This window comes from Sinohyriopsis cumingii, chromosome 2 (genome assembly GCF_028554795.1).
Source record: "Sinohyriopsis cumingii isolate HCF-2022 chromosome 2, ASM2855479v2, whole genome shotgun sequence".
NCBI classification, from domain to species: Eukaryota; Metazoa; Mollusca; class Bivalvia; order Unionida; family Unionidae; genus Sinohyriopsis; species Sinohyriopsis cumingii.
Genome location: NC_142962.1, coordinates 159221804 through 159238261, shown reverse-complemented (window position 1 = coordinate 159238261; position 16458 = coordinate 159221804). Strand labels below are relative to the sequence as shown.

General features: G+C 37.2%; 1 protein-coding gene across 7 annotated transcripts in view; it reads left to right on the top strand.

The window, feature by feature from the left end:
• The window catches only part of LOC149806199 (uncharacterized), an 83752-nt gene that overhangs the window by 33620 nt on the left and 33674 nt on the right, over nt 1-16458 (top strand). For all 7 annotated transcript variants that reach the window (XM_089951124.1, XM_089951123.1, XM_089951118.1 and 4 more), the window contains exons 7-8: nt 4794-4896; nt 11307-11872. In XM_089951124.1, coding sequence (XP_089807250.1) covers nt 4794-4896; nt 11307-11872 — 669 coding nt within the window. The remainder of the gene's footprint in view (nt 1-4793; nt 4897-11306; nt 11873-16458) is intronic.

Below are 16458 nucleotides of genomic sequence, written 5' to 3'. Positions count from 1 at the left end.
ACTTAACCAAATCATAGTACACATACACCCTCCCAGCCTCCCCACATTTGCACCCATGGCGAGCGTTTCTTCCGCTCCAGTAATAACTAAGACATCCTTGCAAGTTGCCACCTACTCTTATATGTAAGAGTAGATCACCCTGTCTGACCACCAAATTGGTGAGCAGACAACTTTTAGCTCATTTGAGTTAAAAGTAGTATTTGGGAGTTCTGGATTTGGGGAGGTAGTAGCAGTTCTCCTAAAGAATTTTGATTGGTTAAGTATTTTCGAAGAAACATATTTTACTAGGGAAAATTGGTTTCTCCACCCCCAAGCCTCCTATCTTCTGCCGCAGACTTACAGTCCCAATGCATGCAGACAGTCTTCCAGGGGGTGCCAGACTTGTGTGATTCTGGTCTTGTTGGATTATTTATACAAAACAAGTTCTACTCTCCTCCTGTCACTTTTGAATCATCTTAGTTTTGTCATGAATTGGGAAAAATCTGACCTGTGCCCATCCTAGAGTTTGGTCCACCTGAGTATGAGGTTTATAACCAATCTCAGTCTGGTATGTTTCCCTCATGTCCACATCATATGGATCATCAAACTTGAGTATATTTACAAAGGGAGGAGGATTTCAGCAAGAGTTTTTGCACTTTCTTGGGTTATTCATTGTGACAACAGATTTGATCTTGCTGTGCCATCTTTACATGCGCCCATTACATTTGACTTTCTGGCTGAATAGTTCCCATTGTCCAGTCCACTCAATCAACAGGTTGATGTCATGATCATTTCCATGTCAGTGGCAACCATGGTTGGTTCATGACTGGAATTCCAGTGAAGAAGACCCAACCTTAAATGACATTATGTACAGACACCAGTATGTACTATTTGGGATGTCACTTGTTGCCAGATTTAAATACAGTCAGCAGCAAATGGGGACCAGGACAACTACCTCTTCGCATCAGTCATGAGATGAAAGTTATCATAAATGCCTTTCAGTTTTAATAGGACCAGTGATGTGAGGAGTAAGTGTTGATTATGTTGGGGTGATAACTTAATTGCCTGACCAATGCATGCAGGTCTGGCTGCTTCTTCATTGGTGCTGCCAACTTCAGATCAAAGTACAGCTCAGACACATTCCTGCCAGACTCAATATCTGCATGGATAACTAGAAAAGTCAAGGCCTGGTTAGCTATACAGAATGGGCATTTCATCCATTGGTTTTTCATATAAATTTGTGTGCTTTGGGAGCTTTCGATGAATGATCTCTTTGTGACAAGGTGGAAACAAAAAATGGCCCACATTTGTCTCAAAGATTATGAACCTAGAAGCTTAGGCAGTGGATGTAATGTCAGTCAGTTTAGAAGGGTTGTCTTCCCCCATAATCTTAGTACCAAAAATAATGCAGAAATTGAGGGGTAAGAATTGCAAGATAATTCTAAATGCCCCTCTCAGATGGGACAAGTCCTGGATCAGTGATCTACTTTATCTAGTAGAAGACCAACCCAAGAAAGTTACTGCCAGATTGAATCTTCTCAATCAACCTCAGTAGCAGGTGTTCCACCTCAGTCAGGACAGACTTGACTTTAGAAATGATTGAGGAGAGAATATTAGGATCAAGAAAGTTCTACATTGTGAAGGCTTTGAGGGAAAGTGATGTGTTTTCTGAGACTGGTCAGATTACTTCATCCCTTGGAGTGCCTTGTATCTAGGAATATTGGTTGTGATAAAGATATATGTTGTTGTTGTTGTAGGGTTTAACGCCATATTTCAGCACACGATAGGCTGTGCAAGCGGCCAGTATTAATGGTGGAGGATGAAACCAGTAAGAACCACTGACCCACGAGAAGCTACTGGCGAGCTTTCTCACATACCCACGTTAGCCGAATTCTAGACTTGAACCCACGCAGACTCGGGTGAGATGGCAGTGATCCGTAATGGATAGTGCTTTTGACCACTTGGCCACTCGGGGCCCCAATAAAGATATATCATACCTACTAGCCAATTTTGATTTGAATAGATGAAAATCTCTCACCAGGTTTCCTATGGATCTTTGCATAGCTCAATTCAGATAAATTAAGACATTAGCCAAGACCTCACTGAAGTTGTTATCATACTAAACCTGTTTCCTGATAGCTTTAGCCTTGGCTTGGCATGCAGGGTGAGCGAGTTACATGCCCTTTCAGTTGACTCAGACTGTCTTTAGTTCAGATTAATGTTTCAGTGATTCTCATGTCACAACCATGTTTTGTAGCCAGGAAGTGGTTACCATCAGTGGGCAATCAGAGAATCATGCTCAGTCTTGCTTATATGTAAGTTGAAAGCAGTTCCCATGCAGGATCCTATCTGTGTTCTCAAGCACTGCTTGAAGCACACAGAGATGAGTTGTGGCAGCCAAAAATGATTCTTTCTTTCTTTTTAAATTTTGAAAGCAATATATCACCTCCAGAACCCGATTTGTGTGACTCAGGTGGGTTATAAGCTTGGTGTACTCTATAATCTCAAAAGATCAGTGTTGCCTCATGAGGATTTCATCTCATGAAATTAGAGCCCCTCATTCAAATGCAATTTTTCTATTAGAGACATCATAGCAGTTGTTGAGTGACATGCAGAGTCAACCTCCTTGAGGTTTTGTCTCAGGAATTTAGCACTACAGAGACAGAACCGGAATCTGGTGGATTATGTGGCTGTGGCCCAGATGACCATCAGACCAAATTGGGTCCTGTGGCTGTGGTCCAGATGACCATCAGACCCAGTTGGGTCCTGTGGTTGTGGTCCAGATGACCATCAGACCAAGTTGGGTCCTGTGGCTGTGGCCCACATCACCATCAGACCCAGTTGGTTCCTGTGGCTGTGGCCTGGATGACCATCAGACCCAATTGGGTCCTGTGGCTGTGGTCCAGATGACCATCAGACCCAGTTGGGTCCTGTGGTTGTGGTCCAGATGACCATCAGACCAAGTTGGGTCCTGTGGCTGTGGCCCACATCACCATCAGACCCAGTTGTTTCCTGTGGCTGTGGCCTGGATGACCATCAGACCCAATTGGGTCCTGTGGCTGTGGCCTACATGACCATAAGACCAAATTAGGTCCTGTGGCTGTGGTCCAGATGACCATCAAACCAAGTTGGTTCCTGTGGCTGTGGTCCAGATGACCATCAGACCCAGTTGGGTCATGTGGCTGTGGTCCAGATGACCATCAGACCCAGTTGGTTCCTATGGCTTTGGCCCAGATGACCATCAGACCCAATTGGGTCCTGTGGCTGTGGCCTAGATGACCATCAGACCCAGTTAAACCAACACAGAATAGCATCTTAGCTTCACCAGATTTAGCAGTGAATTTGTATGGTAAGAAGATTTCAGTAATCATCATCTCATATGACCATAGGATGTGTTGCTTTAAGTGGGAGAGCAGGTAATCAGTCACAGAGGGAATTCAATCTTTCTTTCCTGAAAGGATATAATAGGTATAGGTCGGATGCTGAACATTGCATCTTCCAGTTACCTATTCTCCTTATGTTAATGTGAATGGGGAATGTATTCAAAGGAAAATGATTTTTCTAGTATTGTATGTTTCTGCAAGAATACTTTTCCAATCACATTAATTAAAGGCCCTCCCATCCACTCCACAAGGCTAGCAACCATGTTGGTAGTATGTTCAGCTTAACACTGGCAATACCTAGTGATGGCAAGAGAATGTAGTGGACTGGAGTTATTGCCCTTGGACCACATGGTAAAACAGAAAAACCTTAATCATTTAGTAGGCTGGATTTAGGAAGTAGTAGACTTGTATCACCTGATGTTAATATGATCAGATATCCTTGGAGAAACATAATTTGCTTTCTGTTCTCCTTTTCTATAAATGTATATTAGACTGCAATCAGTGTTTGTTTCATAATACTTTTTAGTTATCTCAGCAAGCTTGTGGTTATATTTTCAGAACATGAGAATACCATTCAGTGGGGATTTGTTTATTATAGATTTTGAAGTGTTTTATTTCTTCAAAGTATAATCATAAACGGATATTTTTTTCTTTCTAAATTGTGCTCTGATAGACTTTATTGAGCTAAAACTGCCTGGATTCCATAGACTGTCCTCTAAATCAGTTTGAATATGTGGAAAAATTGATGACATGAATACGAGAGAAGAGTCTTTAACTTGAATTCGTATCATGAAATAAAATTTTAAAAAGTGCAGAAGTATATACATGTATAGAGTATCAGCATTAAATTTAAGAGGATTAAAATTCATTTAATGAGCCCCAGGTGGGATAGTAGTTTAAAGCACTCACCGTTACCTATCACTGCCATTTCACCTCTGTCTGCGTGGGTTTGAGTCTTGGGCTCTTCCAATATTGCCATTGGAGAAAGCTTGCCAGCAGCTTCATTTTTTTTTAGGTTCTCCTTCCACCAGCTATACTTGCTAAATAATTGGCCATTTGTTTAACAACGTTGTTTAGTTAAAGTTTTGCGTAATTTTAACTGCAGATTAATGTTGTAATCTTCAAACCAAGTTAGCGTGAAGGTAACATATGCAATCAAGTAAGAGTTTTCTATACTTCATGAAAGCCTCATGGCTTTTCTGTATAAACAGGGATTGTACCCATCATCAGTATTTTATTTACTAATGAAAAATTTCCATAGTGATTTAAGTTTTCTATCATTGCATATTCAAAATTAGTTTTATCATGTATCTTTTTCCATATCATTCACGGTTGATTGACAAATCCAGTTTTTGCAATCACCGCTCAGTTGCAGTGCAGAATCAAATTATGAACTTTATTTTTATTTCCAATTTAATTACTTTTTTCCAGAATGATTACCATCACTATGCCAGACAAACAGTTGATGTAGTTAAAAGAACATTTGATGAGTGGAAACATGAGAAACCAGATGAAGAGTTTAGCATACAGAAAGGTATTTTACCAAAAAAAAGTCAGTGTTTCAGTCCTGATGCAACTGTGTATTATTTAGAGCCAAAGTCATGCAAACAGTGCAATTGAATATGGCACCAAAAGTGGTGCAATTTCTTTTATTTCTAATCTGTGTGGACCAACCAGTCATTAAATGCCCAAACTGGTGAATTTGTTTATGTAAATTCGTCATATCCATCAAGTGATCTTTTTCCAGCGATCATGAAAAAGACCAACATTTTGTCTTTCCTCTGTGCAAAGGAAAGAAACTCTTACCCATTACCTCCCTGTTAACCACCAGGTAGCCATGATTCTGTACTCCATTTTAGCTTTCACTAGATACAATCAGCATCATATCCTATGCCACTCAAATCGAGGCAATGTTGCAAGGGTTTTCAATCATCTATTGACAAAGTCGGTATGGTACTAAATGTAAAGTGATTGACTGAATGTTGCAATCATTTTTTGTTTGAATTTGTTGATACTTATATTTATTTTTTTACAGTTGTAAAATATGTTCTGACTCTGCTCCAACATGGTAGTGTGAGTGACTCTCTGCTCCAACATGGTAGTGTGAGTGACTCTCTGCTCCAACATGGTAGTGTGAGTGACTCTCTGCTCCAACATGGTATTGTGAGTGACTCTCTGCTCCAACATGGTATTGTGAGTGACTCTCTGCTCCAACATGGTATTGTGAGTGACTCTCTGCTCCAACATGGTATTGTGAGTGACTCTCTGCTCCAACATGGTATTGTGAGTGACTATTAATTTGTACATACTAATTGTAATTTTCTCACTTTTTAAGTGATAATCACTCATTATCTGAATACTTTCTGGTAAATGCAAGATATTTAAAGTAATACAGGGAATACATGAGGCATGCCAAGCATGTATCAAGACTTTATCATATTGAACAAGGCTGTTTTTGAGACGGTATATGTTTAGAGCAATGGAATGTGACTTGAAGAGTTTACATCTGAAAATATTGTTAGTGCTGGTCAACATAGTGGGGGATATTAGGGTGGTTCCCCACACTCTCAAGTCAAAAGTGATGCAAAAAATGCCTGTCAGTGGTGACCACTGCATTGGTCAGAGAATAGCAAAGTGTTGCATAGTTGCCAGTCCGACTTTCTTCACAGGCATTGATGTAGTTGCAGATGAGACTAATATTGCAATAACAAACTTATATGTGCATTATGACCATCTCAATTTATGTGATCATGGCATGCCTAGCATTTGAACAGAACATTGTGAATAGAGACTGAATAGAAGCCATTGCCTGGCAGGCACAGTCAACCTTCTCTTTGCTTTTATCTGTGTGATCTAGCTTCACAGAGATGATAATTAAATATGCTAGGTCCAGTGTTTGCAGCCCAGTCCATCAACAGGTCATTCAAGTCAGCACAACCATACCACTGGCATAGAACAGCACTTTTGCTGGATTCAGTTGGAATTTTTATTTGGTCAGTGAAAGTCCCCGAGTCCCTTTGCTGGATATGGGGGGTCACAGCCTGCAGGAATATTGATAGTGATGATCTCATGAGTGTGGTTTATCCATGTACAGTAGATTCTGGTTAATTGGACCATCTTTTAATCGGGGCAGCCATTTATTTGGAAAAAAACTTAAAGGACAAAATACATGTACTGTATACCTCTTTAACTCCTTCACATAATTTGGGCAGCCGATTAATTGGGCCAAAGTGTTCTAGTCCCGATGTGTCCCAATTAACTAGAATCCACTGTATAGAGAATGCAGTTTTATGTTTCCTTCAAAGGGTAGCCTTTATGTGGGTAGAATGTTTGGCATTACCTCCTAATACCCAATCTAGTTAATGGGATCAGTTAATGTATTGAAAGAAGAGAGAATTTTTTGTTGTAAATGATATTTCTCCCAGAATACTTACCGATAACTTTACTTTTAAACCCTCACACACATATCTGCAAATGTGAGCATCATAACTACTAGCGGTTGTCTTGGGAGCAAGTGAATGGCAGTTTCTTTCTTTTGTCTTTTTGATGATTGTTGGATTTGAATGTTAATGGAACTTCTTCCTGAAATTATGAGGGTTGGGTAAGTGTTCTTAAATAAATATATATTTTCTTTTTGATTTGAATAGCCCATACAGTAGACTGTGTAAATAATATCTGATTTTTTAAAAGAGTTCTGCTTCATTTTTCTCAGATCATGCTGTAATGCTGAATTATTGATGAATCGTTAGATTGTTTTAATTTTGATTAAAGATAATGTGGCTTGTTTAGTTTCTTCAATTGGTTTGTTACATGTTTTGTTTTATTGTCAGAATCTTTTATTGATGGATTGTTAAATGTGGTTTTTATTATAGTTAATTAGAGGCTTGCTTGTTTGGTTCCTTTTATTATTGGCATGATTGTCAGTGTAGTGATAAAGCAGCTTATTTATATCTCATTATTGTATTTTATTTATTGGGATCAATTATTTTTCAATAAAATTCATATTTTTCAATAAAGACATTTTTGCAAGCTTTAAAGACCCAAGACTTGTAATTTTGAGAAAATATTTAGATTTTTGTTAGCATGTTTGTTTAATATATATCAGTTCATTGTAACAGGCATAGATTGCATGTAGTATGGAATAAAATGCATCACCAAAAATAGAAAGCAAACAGGTTTCTTACTGCGTGTAGTTTAATAAATTTAACCAGACTCAGTTATAAATAAGCTCTTTATGGTATGCATTTGAATAAAGTACGTCACCAAAATTTCAACATATACTGGCTCTTACTGCATACAGTTGAATAAAATTCATTGCCAAAACTTGAGTGTGTACGGGCATCTTACTGTGTAAAGTTGAATAAAGTATACCACAAAAGCTAGAATGAATATGAGCTCTTTATGGTGTGCAATTGAATAAAGTGCAGCACCAAACTTAGAGTGAATATGAATTCTTTATGGTGTGCAATTGAGTAAAGTGCAACACCAAACTTAGAGTGATTATGAATTCTTTATGGTGTGCAGGTGAATAAAGTGCAACACCAAACTTAGAGTGAAAATGAATTCTTTATGGTGTGCGGTTGTGTGAAGTGCAACACCAAAACTGGAGTGTGTACAGGCTCATAGCAGTGTCCAGTTGAATAAAGTGCAACACCAAAACTCAAGTTTATACAGGCTTCTTACCATATGCTGTTGAATAATGAAATTGAAGAATGACAGTTGGAAAGCTTTATCTGTTTGTGTATGCTTTTCATCCATTTCTTTTCACTAATTAATTCCAGGTATATTTTTTAAAGGCCTGGCCTGGATTTAGCCAAAAGATATATTATTTAAAGGCCTGGCCTGGATTTAACCAACAGAACTTGAGTATGGAATCCAGTTATCTAATTGTCTGAAGTTGCAGTCTGATTTTAATTGACCAGTTTAATATCTTTTCAAATGGAAAAACCATGGCAAACAGTGGATTATTGAAAATTTATGCACTGGGGAAAATTCCCACACAAGTGTACATTTACATTTAATTCACTTATTATGGGTGAATTCATGATCTGTTCTGTTTCTCAGTTTCAGTGACTGAAGTGGAGTTTTAAATGTGGAAAACTTGCTTAGAATTAAGGAAGTGCTTGATGCGGGACCAATAGAAACTTCTCTGATGTGCCAAAGGTGGTTGACATTATATAGTAGGCAGTTAATGAAACCACCTGTGAATGTGAGAGTGCTCTCCTATTAAGTATCATGATCTGTAGGCTTGGACAGAAAGTATAACCATTAATTAATTAATTACAAAAAATAATTTTGTTTCCTGCTTTTGTTATCCACGAAGTTGATACATTGGGATGTGGCTGTGGTTTAGTTTAATATATTATTTGGGCATTGCATTTTTTGTTGCAATGAAAACAATGCAAATAGTCTATACATTAAGGCTAGTTTCTTTCAAGATAACATTTTGCTCATTTATTGTTGGTGCAAACCAAGGACACAAATATTAACAGATTTACAGTCAGATGTCATAATTTAACTCCGCCTACCATATGAGCATCCCTTTTCTTTTTGGTTTTTACATTTACTCTTTATTTCTTTGATTGTTTGTTTGCATGTGACGAAAAGATGATTTATGTATTATTGGCATAATCTACATTCTGCTTTTTGCATATACCTGTGATACAAGTAATGCCGATGGTTTGATGGTTAACTGTACGAAAAAGGTTGAATTCAATGAATAACAGTTTAATAACAATTCATTAATCAGATGACTCAAATTTCCAATTACACTCCTTCCGCTCGACCCTTTAATAAGCCTATTGCATCACTTGATTAGCAGTGTGAGATTGATTTCCACCTGTCTTTGTATATCTATTCATCTGTTGTATCCTTTCTCTTATTTTTCCCAATGCCTTCTCCTCTTCCTTCCTAACCTTTCTCCAAATTCCTTCTCCTCCTCCTCCTTGACTTTCTCTAGAATCCTCCTCCTCCTCCACTTTCTCCCCCTTGACTACACTTCTGTCGACTTCAACTGTCTCTGCTGTAGTCTCAATTCCATCTCCAGCTCTTGAAGACTTGTGACCCAGTGGAACTGGATATTCTGTCCCCTAAAATGCTCCCTATGAAAACACAAGGATAGTGCAATCTTTTTCCTTAGTCCTCTCATTTTATGCTACACACAGCCTGTCATCAGATAATGGCTGTTAAATTTCTTTGGTCACGCATTCGTTCACACCGAAACACCTATACATTCTTGGTAAAACAAACGCCATAAAACAGCACAGTATCAATTACTTCTTACACATACATCAATAAATTCTGTCACATCAGTACATATTCCTAATCCCGTTATACTAAACAATATCACAATAATCAGTCGCATTTCTTTACCTTACAGCTCATACAAAGTATGCAAATATTCAAATCTCCATGCCCTGATATATGCATACATCCATAGTTATTAATCTTACATACTTCAACCATGTTTCCAAATTCACAATTCAAGCATGTGTAAATTCTAACATGATATATTAATAAATGCACTGGTTTACTACGAAGTAACCTAATAGTGAATTACAACATTAATTTTTACCACAAGCTAACATTCTACATAATTCTGCCTCACATCTAATAATTCTCTTCGAAAGGAACAAGCCCATTTCTCAAATACACATGTAAATGAAATACTACAACGGTAATCCTGCATACTAAATGATCCTAGTAATTAAGTGTACATACTACAAATAATTACAATTATGATGCCATAATATTCTGCAAAATAGAGCAAATAACTTACTGACCTTTCCGAAGCTTTGTCTTTCCTTAGAATCTACCTCTAAGTTCTGCCACCAGATTATGAGTGGCTTCTTTCTCAGAGTAAACCATAATGATCTGCAATCCTTCCAGGCGAATATGAAATTACTCTTGCAACTTTGGAAGGTATAAATCGGGTCTGAATTGTAATCACACCCTCTTATCTCAATTTTGATTGGATATCACTGTGGACCGATCCAATCAAACTTAGCGAACAATGTCCGTCTCACTGTCTGTCAACATGGGGATGGATAAGAACATGCCCCATTCACCCCTTAGACTTTCCTTTTGATCCTTGAACTAACCTTTAACATATAGTTGTGATAATGGCAAGCTTTGTTAAGTGTCATGACCAGTCGCCTCTGCCAACTCATGTTTCCAGTCTCTGGCTGGTCATGGTAACCTTGTGTAAGGGTTCAGCACTAATCCCATGGCAATCTTTAGAGATCAAACACAAGGCCACAGTAATATTCCCACGATAGGTTGATTATAGCTTATACATGACTTTATAGCTGGGTGCTTTGCAATCGTGACATACCACAATAGTGTTCTATCACAAGAATGAATTAATATTGTATGTGTATGTGTTTGGATTTTTAATGTAGCTTTAACAATCAGAGTCGTATCGCAACAATGTCTGCAGTATGGCAGTTGATAGTGATATCAAGCATGGGGCATCATGCCACAGACATGTGGCATTGTAGCCCACCCAGTTATATTATCCTGACACCTTGCCAACCAGTCCTAACATTAACCTCTTAATTCTGAGTGCTAAGCGAGGCAACTGCTAGCACCCTTTTTATAAGTCTTGGTTTGACTCTGCCAAGTTTTGAACCCATGACCTCCCGCATCCAAGGCAAACACGTTAACCACTTAGTCCACTGGAGCAGTCCAGATGGATTAATATAGACTCTGAGACTTGTATTGGAGAAATTAGGGTTTGGTTCTGTTTTTGAACTAATCAGATGGTCTTCATCTCTAGCAGTGCTTTCATTATGTTGTTCAATTAGTCTGGATTATTTAGAATAAATTCTGCTTGCAGTTCCAGGCAATACACTGACCAAGAACTTGGAGTCTTTTATAATTTTGATTGTTTTGAGATAATGTGACCAGAACTCATAGCAATAGTATTCTTTATCCATGTTTCAGATCTCTATGGCATGAACATGCAGGATTTCATAGACAAGGCAACACAAAAATGTGCTTCTGTTCTTACCATTGCAAATACTACCGATTTCTTCCAAACTGCTGAGGTTGTCCCCCAACCATCCACTTCCATGCATAATATTGTGAGTAATAATCAAACCAGAAATGGAACAAGCAGTGGTAGGTATGAACCATATATGTCCACCCATGCGATTTCTGCAAGAAGAATGATGTATCACAGATCAAGGCAGTATGCAAAAGCATACACAGTTTGTTTCTATTCAAAAACTGACCTTCCATCCCGCTTATATCGCTGTAGAATAATATTGGAGGCTGTTATAGAGATTCTCTTGGATGATGTGGAAGAAGACATAAAGGACAAACTGGCAGACATTTTGGAAGTGAAACATGGGTACCATCACATCACTGAAGATGATTTGTTCTTTCTAAAGTCTGCCAGAAGACAACTGGATTTACCCATCTCTCCACCGGGATTTGAATGGGATGGGGACAAATTACGTCGACTGATAGGAAATGGGAAACTCCATGTTATGGTACAAGTCCAAAGGGTAATGATCTATATGTTTTTCAGTATACCCACAACCAAGAAAAGTCATCATACATTAACACATTTGGATGAGAAAGTCATCATCATACATTAACACATTTGGATGAAGAAGTCATCATCATACATTAACACTTTTGGATCAGAAAGTCATCATCATACATTAATACTTTTGGATGATAGAGTCATCACATTACATTAACACTTTTGGATGAGAAAGTCATCATCATACATTAACACTTTTGGATGAGAAAGTCATCACAATACATTAACACTTTTGGATGAGAAAGTCATCATCATACATTAACACTTTTGGATGAGAAAGTCATCACAATACATTAACATTTTTGGATGAGAAAGTCATCATTATACATTAACACTTTTGGATGAGAAAGTCATCACAATACATTAACACTTTTGGATGAGAAAGTCATCATCATACATTAACACATTTGGATGAGAGAGTCATCACAATACATTAACACTTTTGGATGAGAAAGTCATCATCATACATTAACACTTTGGGATGAGAAAGTCATCATCATACATTAACACATTTGGATGAGAAAGTCATCACAATACGTTAACACTTTTAGATGAGAAAGTCATCATCATAGATTTACACTTTTGGATGAGAAAGTCATCACAATACATTTACACTTTGGATGAGAAAGTCATCATCATACATTAACACTTTTCGATGAGAAAGTCATCATCATACATTAACACATTTGGATGAGAGAGTCATCACAATACATTAACACATTGAATGAGAAAGTTTCTTTGTCAGGCAACAGAATATATCCTTTGATACTTTTACAATTTATTTTTAATCAGAAAATATTGTATACTTGGTGAGATATACCAAAACACTTGAAGTCATTTAAAAGTTATTAAAGCTGTCTGTTTTGGTCACAAATTCAAGATTCTTTTTCTGAGGATATTAATAAATTTCTGTTCTTTTTGGTGATGTCCTTTGCTAATACTCAGTTTCAGAATAGATTTGCATATGAACCCAGCTTTTGAAAATTGGTTTCTGTTAAATTAGAACAGATTGATGCTTACCTGAATATAACATTATTTCAAGACACAAGAAGGCAGAGAAAAAAGCACATGCATATCTTTTTTAATTCATGAAACCTAGAAGGTCTACCCATGTTCGAAAATAAAAAGCTGTATCCATATTTGTATGTACCTCACAGACACCAAGAAACTACCAAAATCTTGAATTTTAGTGGCAAATAACTTTCAGTCCAGTTGTTTGAACCATCATTTTTAATATTTATCTTATTTAATAATATATAGATTTGGCTGTATAACGAAAGAAGAAGATTTAATTACATACACAAAGTGCATTATTTACTGTAAATACAGATTGTTTACCAAAAATTCTAAATAGGTACGTGGAATAAAGTAACTGAAATGATGTCGTTTACGTGAACTGGTTCAAAAGTCAACCATTTCCTTGTTCTGCATGTAAGACCTACAGCTGGCAACAATTTATATGTAAGACATTGGCAATGTGTGTACTCTACCTCACTCAGCTTGTCATTGGGTCATATGCTGTATTGTACATCTTCTTATTATGGGATTCAGATTGTAAGACTTTTTATAGTTGAATGTGCCTGACAATACTGATAGTTCATCCATGCAATCATCATATTGTTTGTACTATAGCATATGATGAAAATATTGATAATGTTGCCAGATGTACTAACTGGACAATTGCATTAGCTAACTCAAGATATACATTGTGAATGTTAATTTACATGGCTGCCAATGTTGAAATGTTTTACAGGCTGTAAAGTAATATACGCCACTTAAATGATTGTGTAACACTGCAACCTTATGCGATGCTTAAGCAGTAGTCTGAGGATTTAAACCATCTTGTCTGTAATGGCCAGCTATCTGGTGACCACAGTTCTGCTGATGGAATAAGCAACATTGCAATAGTCAAAAGGAAGATGCTATTATGTTATTACAAAGATTGCCAAAATTTTAATGAACTTTGAGCCAGTTGACTTTTCTATGAAATATAAAAGTCATTTCTTGCCAGGTTGACCTCTACTGGTCATACACCAGAGCTTGTACAATGGTCTGTTGTCTATCGTCCATTCATTAGCATAAGTACCCTTTCTAAAATACATTTAATATGGCTTCTACCACATCCATCTTGAAAATATTTTTTTCTTGTCCTGAATGAATGGTCTTATTGACAAGGTCTTTCTCCAGAAGACTTCTTATGGTACTTTGATGGTCTTAATTGAAATTGGTGCAGACATGTCATACAATATGGCCACCACAGTGGCCATCTTGAACATTTTCTTATCACAATTTTGCTGATGGAATAAGCGACATTGCAAAAGTCAAAAGGAAGCTGTTATTATGTTATTACAAAGATTGCCAAAATTTTAATGAACTTTGGAACAGTTGATTTTTCTATGAAATATAAAAATCATCTCTTGCCAGGTTTACCTTTACTGGTCATAGACCAGAGCTTATGCAGTGGCCTGTTGTCCATCATCCATTCATTAGAATAAGTACCCCTCCTAAAATACTTAGAGGATTTCATTGAAACGTGACACACATTCATCCCAAAGTCTGCTTGGCCTAAATGAAAATGGTGCAACTCTGATTTCCACCATAGGCATCTTGAAAATATTAACTTTTTCTCGTCCTGAATGAATGGTCTTATTGACATGGTCTTTTTCCAGAAGACTTCTTTTGGTACTTTGTTGGTCATAATTGAAAATGGTGCAGACATGTCATATAATATGGCCACCACAGTGGCCATCTTGAACATTCTCTTATTGCTTCTGTGAATGAATAGTTATGTGGTTTTCACAAGACTTCTTATGATATCTAATTGGTCTTAGAAGTTGTGCCATTATGGCATTCAGTAGTTCTCCTCAAACAGCAATCTTGAAAATCTTGTTAATACTACTCCTTCTAAATTGATGGTCTTATTGACATAGGGATTTTAATAAAAGACTTCTTATGATGTCTGGTTAATCCCAAGTCTGAGTGGTGCCTCTTTTTATCCATCTTGTTATCACTGTTTCCCCACAGCAGATATTATTATTTACCTGGGGTTTTCACTGAAGGACTTATTATTATGCCTAGTTGTTCATAAATGAAAATGCAACTGATTTGACATCCAGTATGGCCTCCATGGCAGCGCTCTTTATAATCTTGTTATTGCTACTCCTCTTAAATGGATTATTGAATCAATATGATTTTTCCAAGAAAAGACTTCTTATGATGTCTATGTTGGTTCTAATAAACTTGATGTTATGTGGCCGAGTGGTCTAAGGCATTTGCCTTTACAAATGACTTTTGTATTTCACCTTTGTCTGTTTGGATTTGAGTCTCAGGTTCGGTCAATATACCTTTGTGAGAAAGCTCACCAGTAGCCTCCCATTAGTTGGTGGTTCTTCTTTCTTCCAGGGTTTTCCAAGGTTCTTTTGCCACCAGATATAATGGCCATCATACATAGCCTGTCATGTGCTGAAAACCCCTCAAAAACAAATAAAATCTAAATGAAAATTTTGTTTCACAGATATCCAGCAAGACTTCTTGCAATGTTAAGTTGATCCTAAAGGAAAAGAGTGCTAACCGATTTTCAGTTTTATGGCCATTTTGGTCATCTTGAAAACATTGTTGCCACTATTCTAGGATTTACGGTTTTAGCAACATGGATATTCCCTAAAAGACATGTAGTTGGATACTTATATGATAATGGTGCTTGACGAAACCTGCCATAGTAGCCATCTTAAAAATCTTTTTGTAGCTATTTCACTAAAACAGATGGTCTTTGTAGATGTTAGGTTTTTACTGAGAGGCTTCTTATGATATTTAGTTAGTCCTAGATCAGAAGTTGCTGATCAGTGCTAGCCAGCTTGAAAATCATTTTATCATTATTCTTGTGTAGTTATATCATCCTGGTGTTTGCACTTGAACATTTCTGCTACCATGTCATAAATACCTAAGGAGTACAACATCTGCCTTACAAATCCAGCCGTTCCAAGTTAATTTTATCTTTGGAAAACCCTTAAAGGTGTCTACATACATAGAAGGGAGTCAGATAAGGGTGATATTCCCATTTGATAGAGGGATTGGTGCTAAATCCTGTCCATAGGTTTGAAATGCCTGGAATCCCACTTGAACAGAGATCATGATCCGTACTAGCTGTAGAGTATTTAATTGTTGCATCAAATAAAGTTCTCTATCTTTCCAAATCTATTGCTACTAGAGAGCTCGGGATCAGTTATGATGATTTATCTTTTAGATTTGTTCCCCAATCACGTTATATTAGGTAGGAGTATTAACCTGCAACCTCACAAATCCAGCCATACCACAAGATGAATATTGTCTTTTTTCAGTCTTGTATAGACAAAGGGCAATAGCTCTTGCCCATTATCTCCCCTTGCCACCACCATGTCTAGCTAGTTTTTAGTTTCACTGCTGTACTGATAACATCGTACACAATCCAAACCATTTTAGTGTTCAGTTTGGACCACCCAACTTCCTTTCACATTTATTGTGTATGACAACCTTTCTTCTGCAGATTGTTTACATTATTCTTACAAT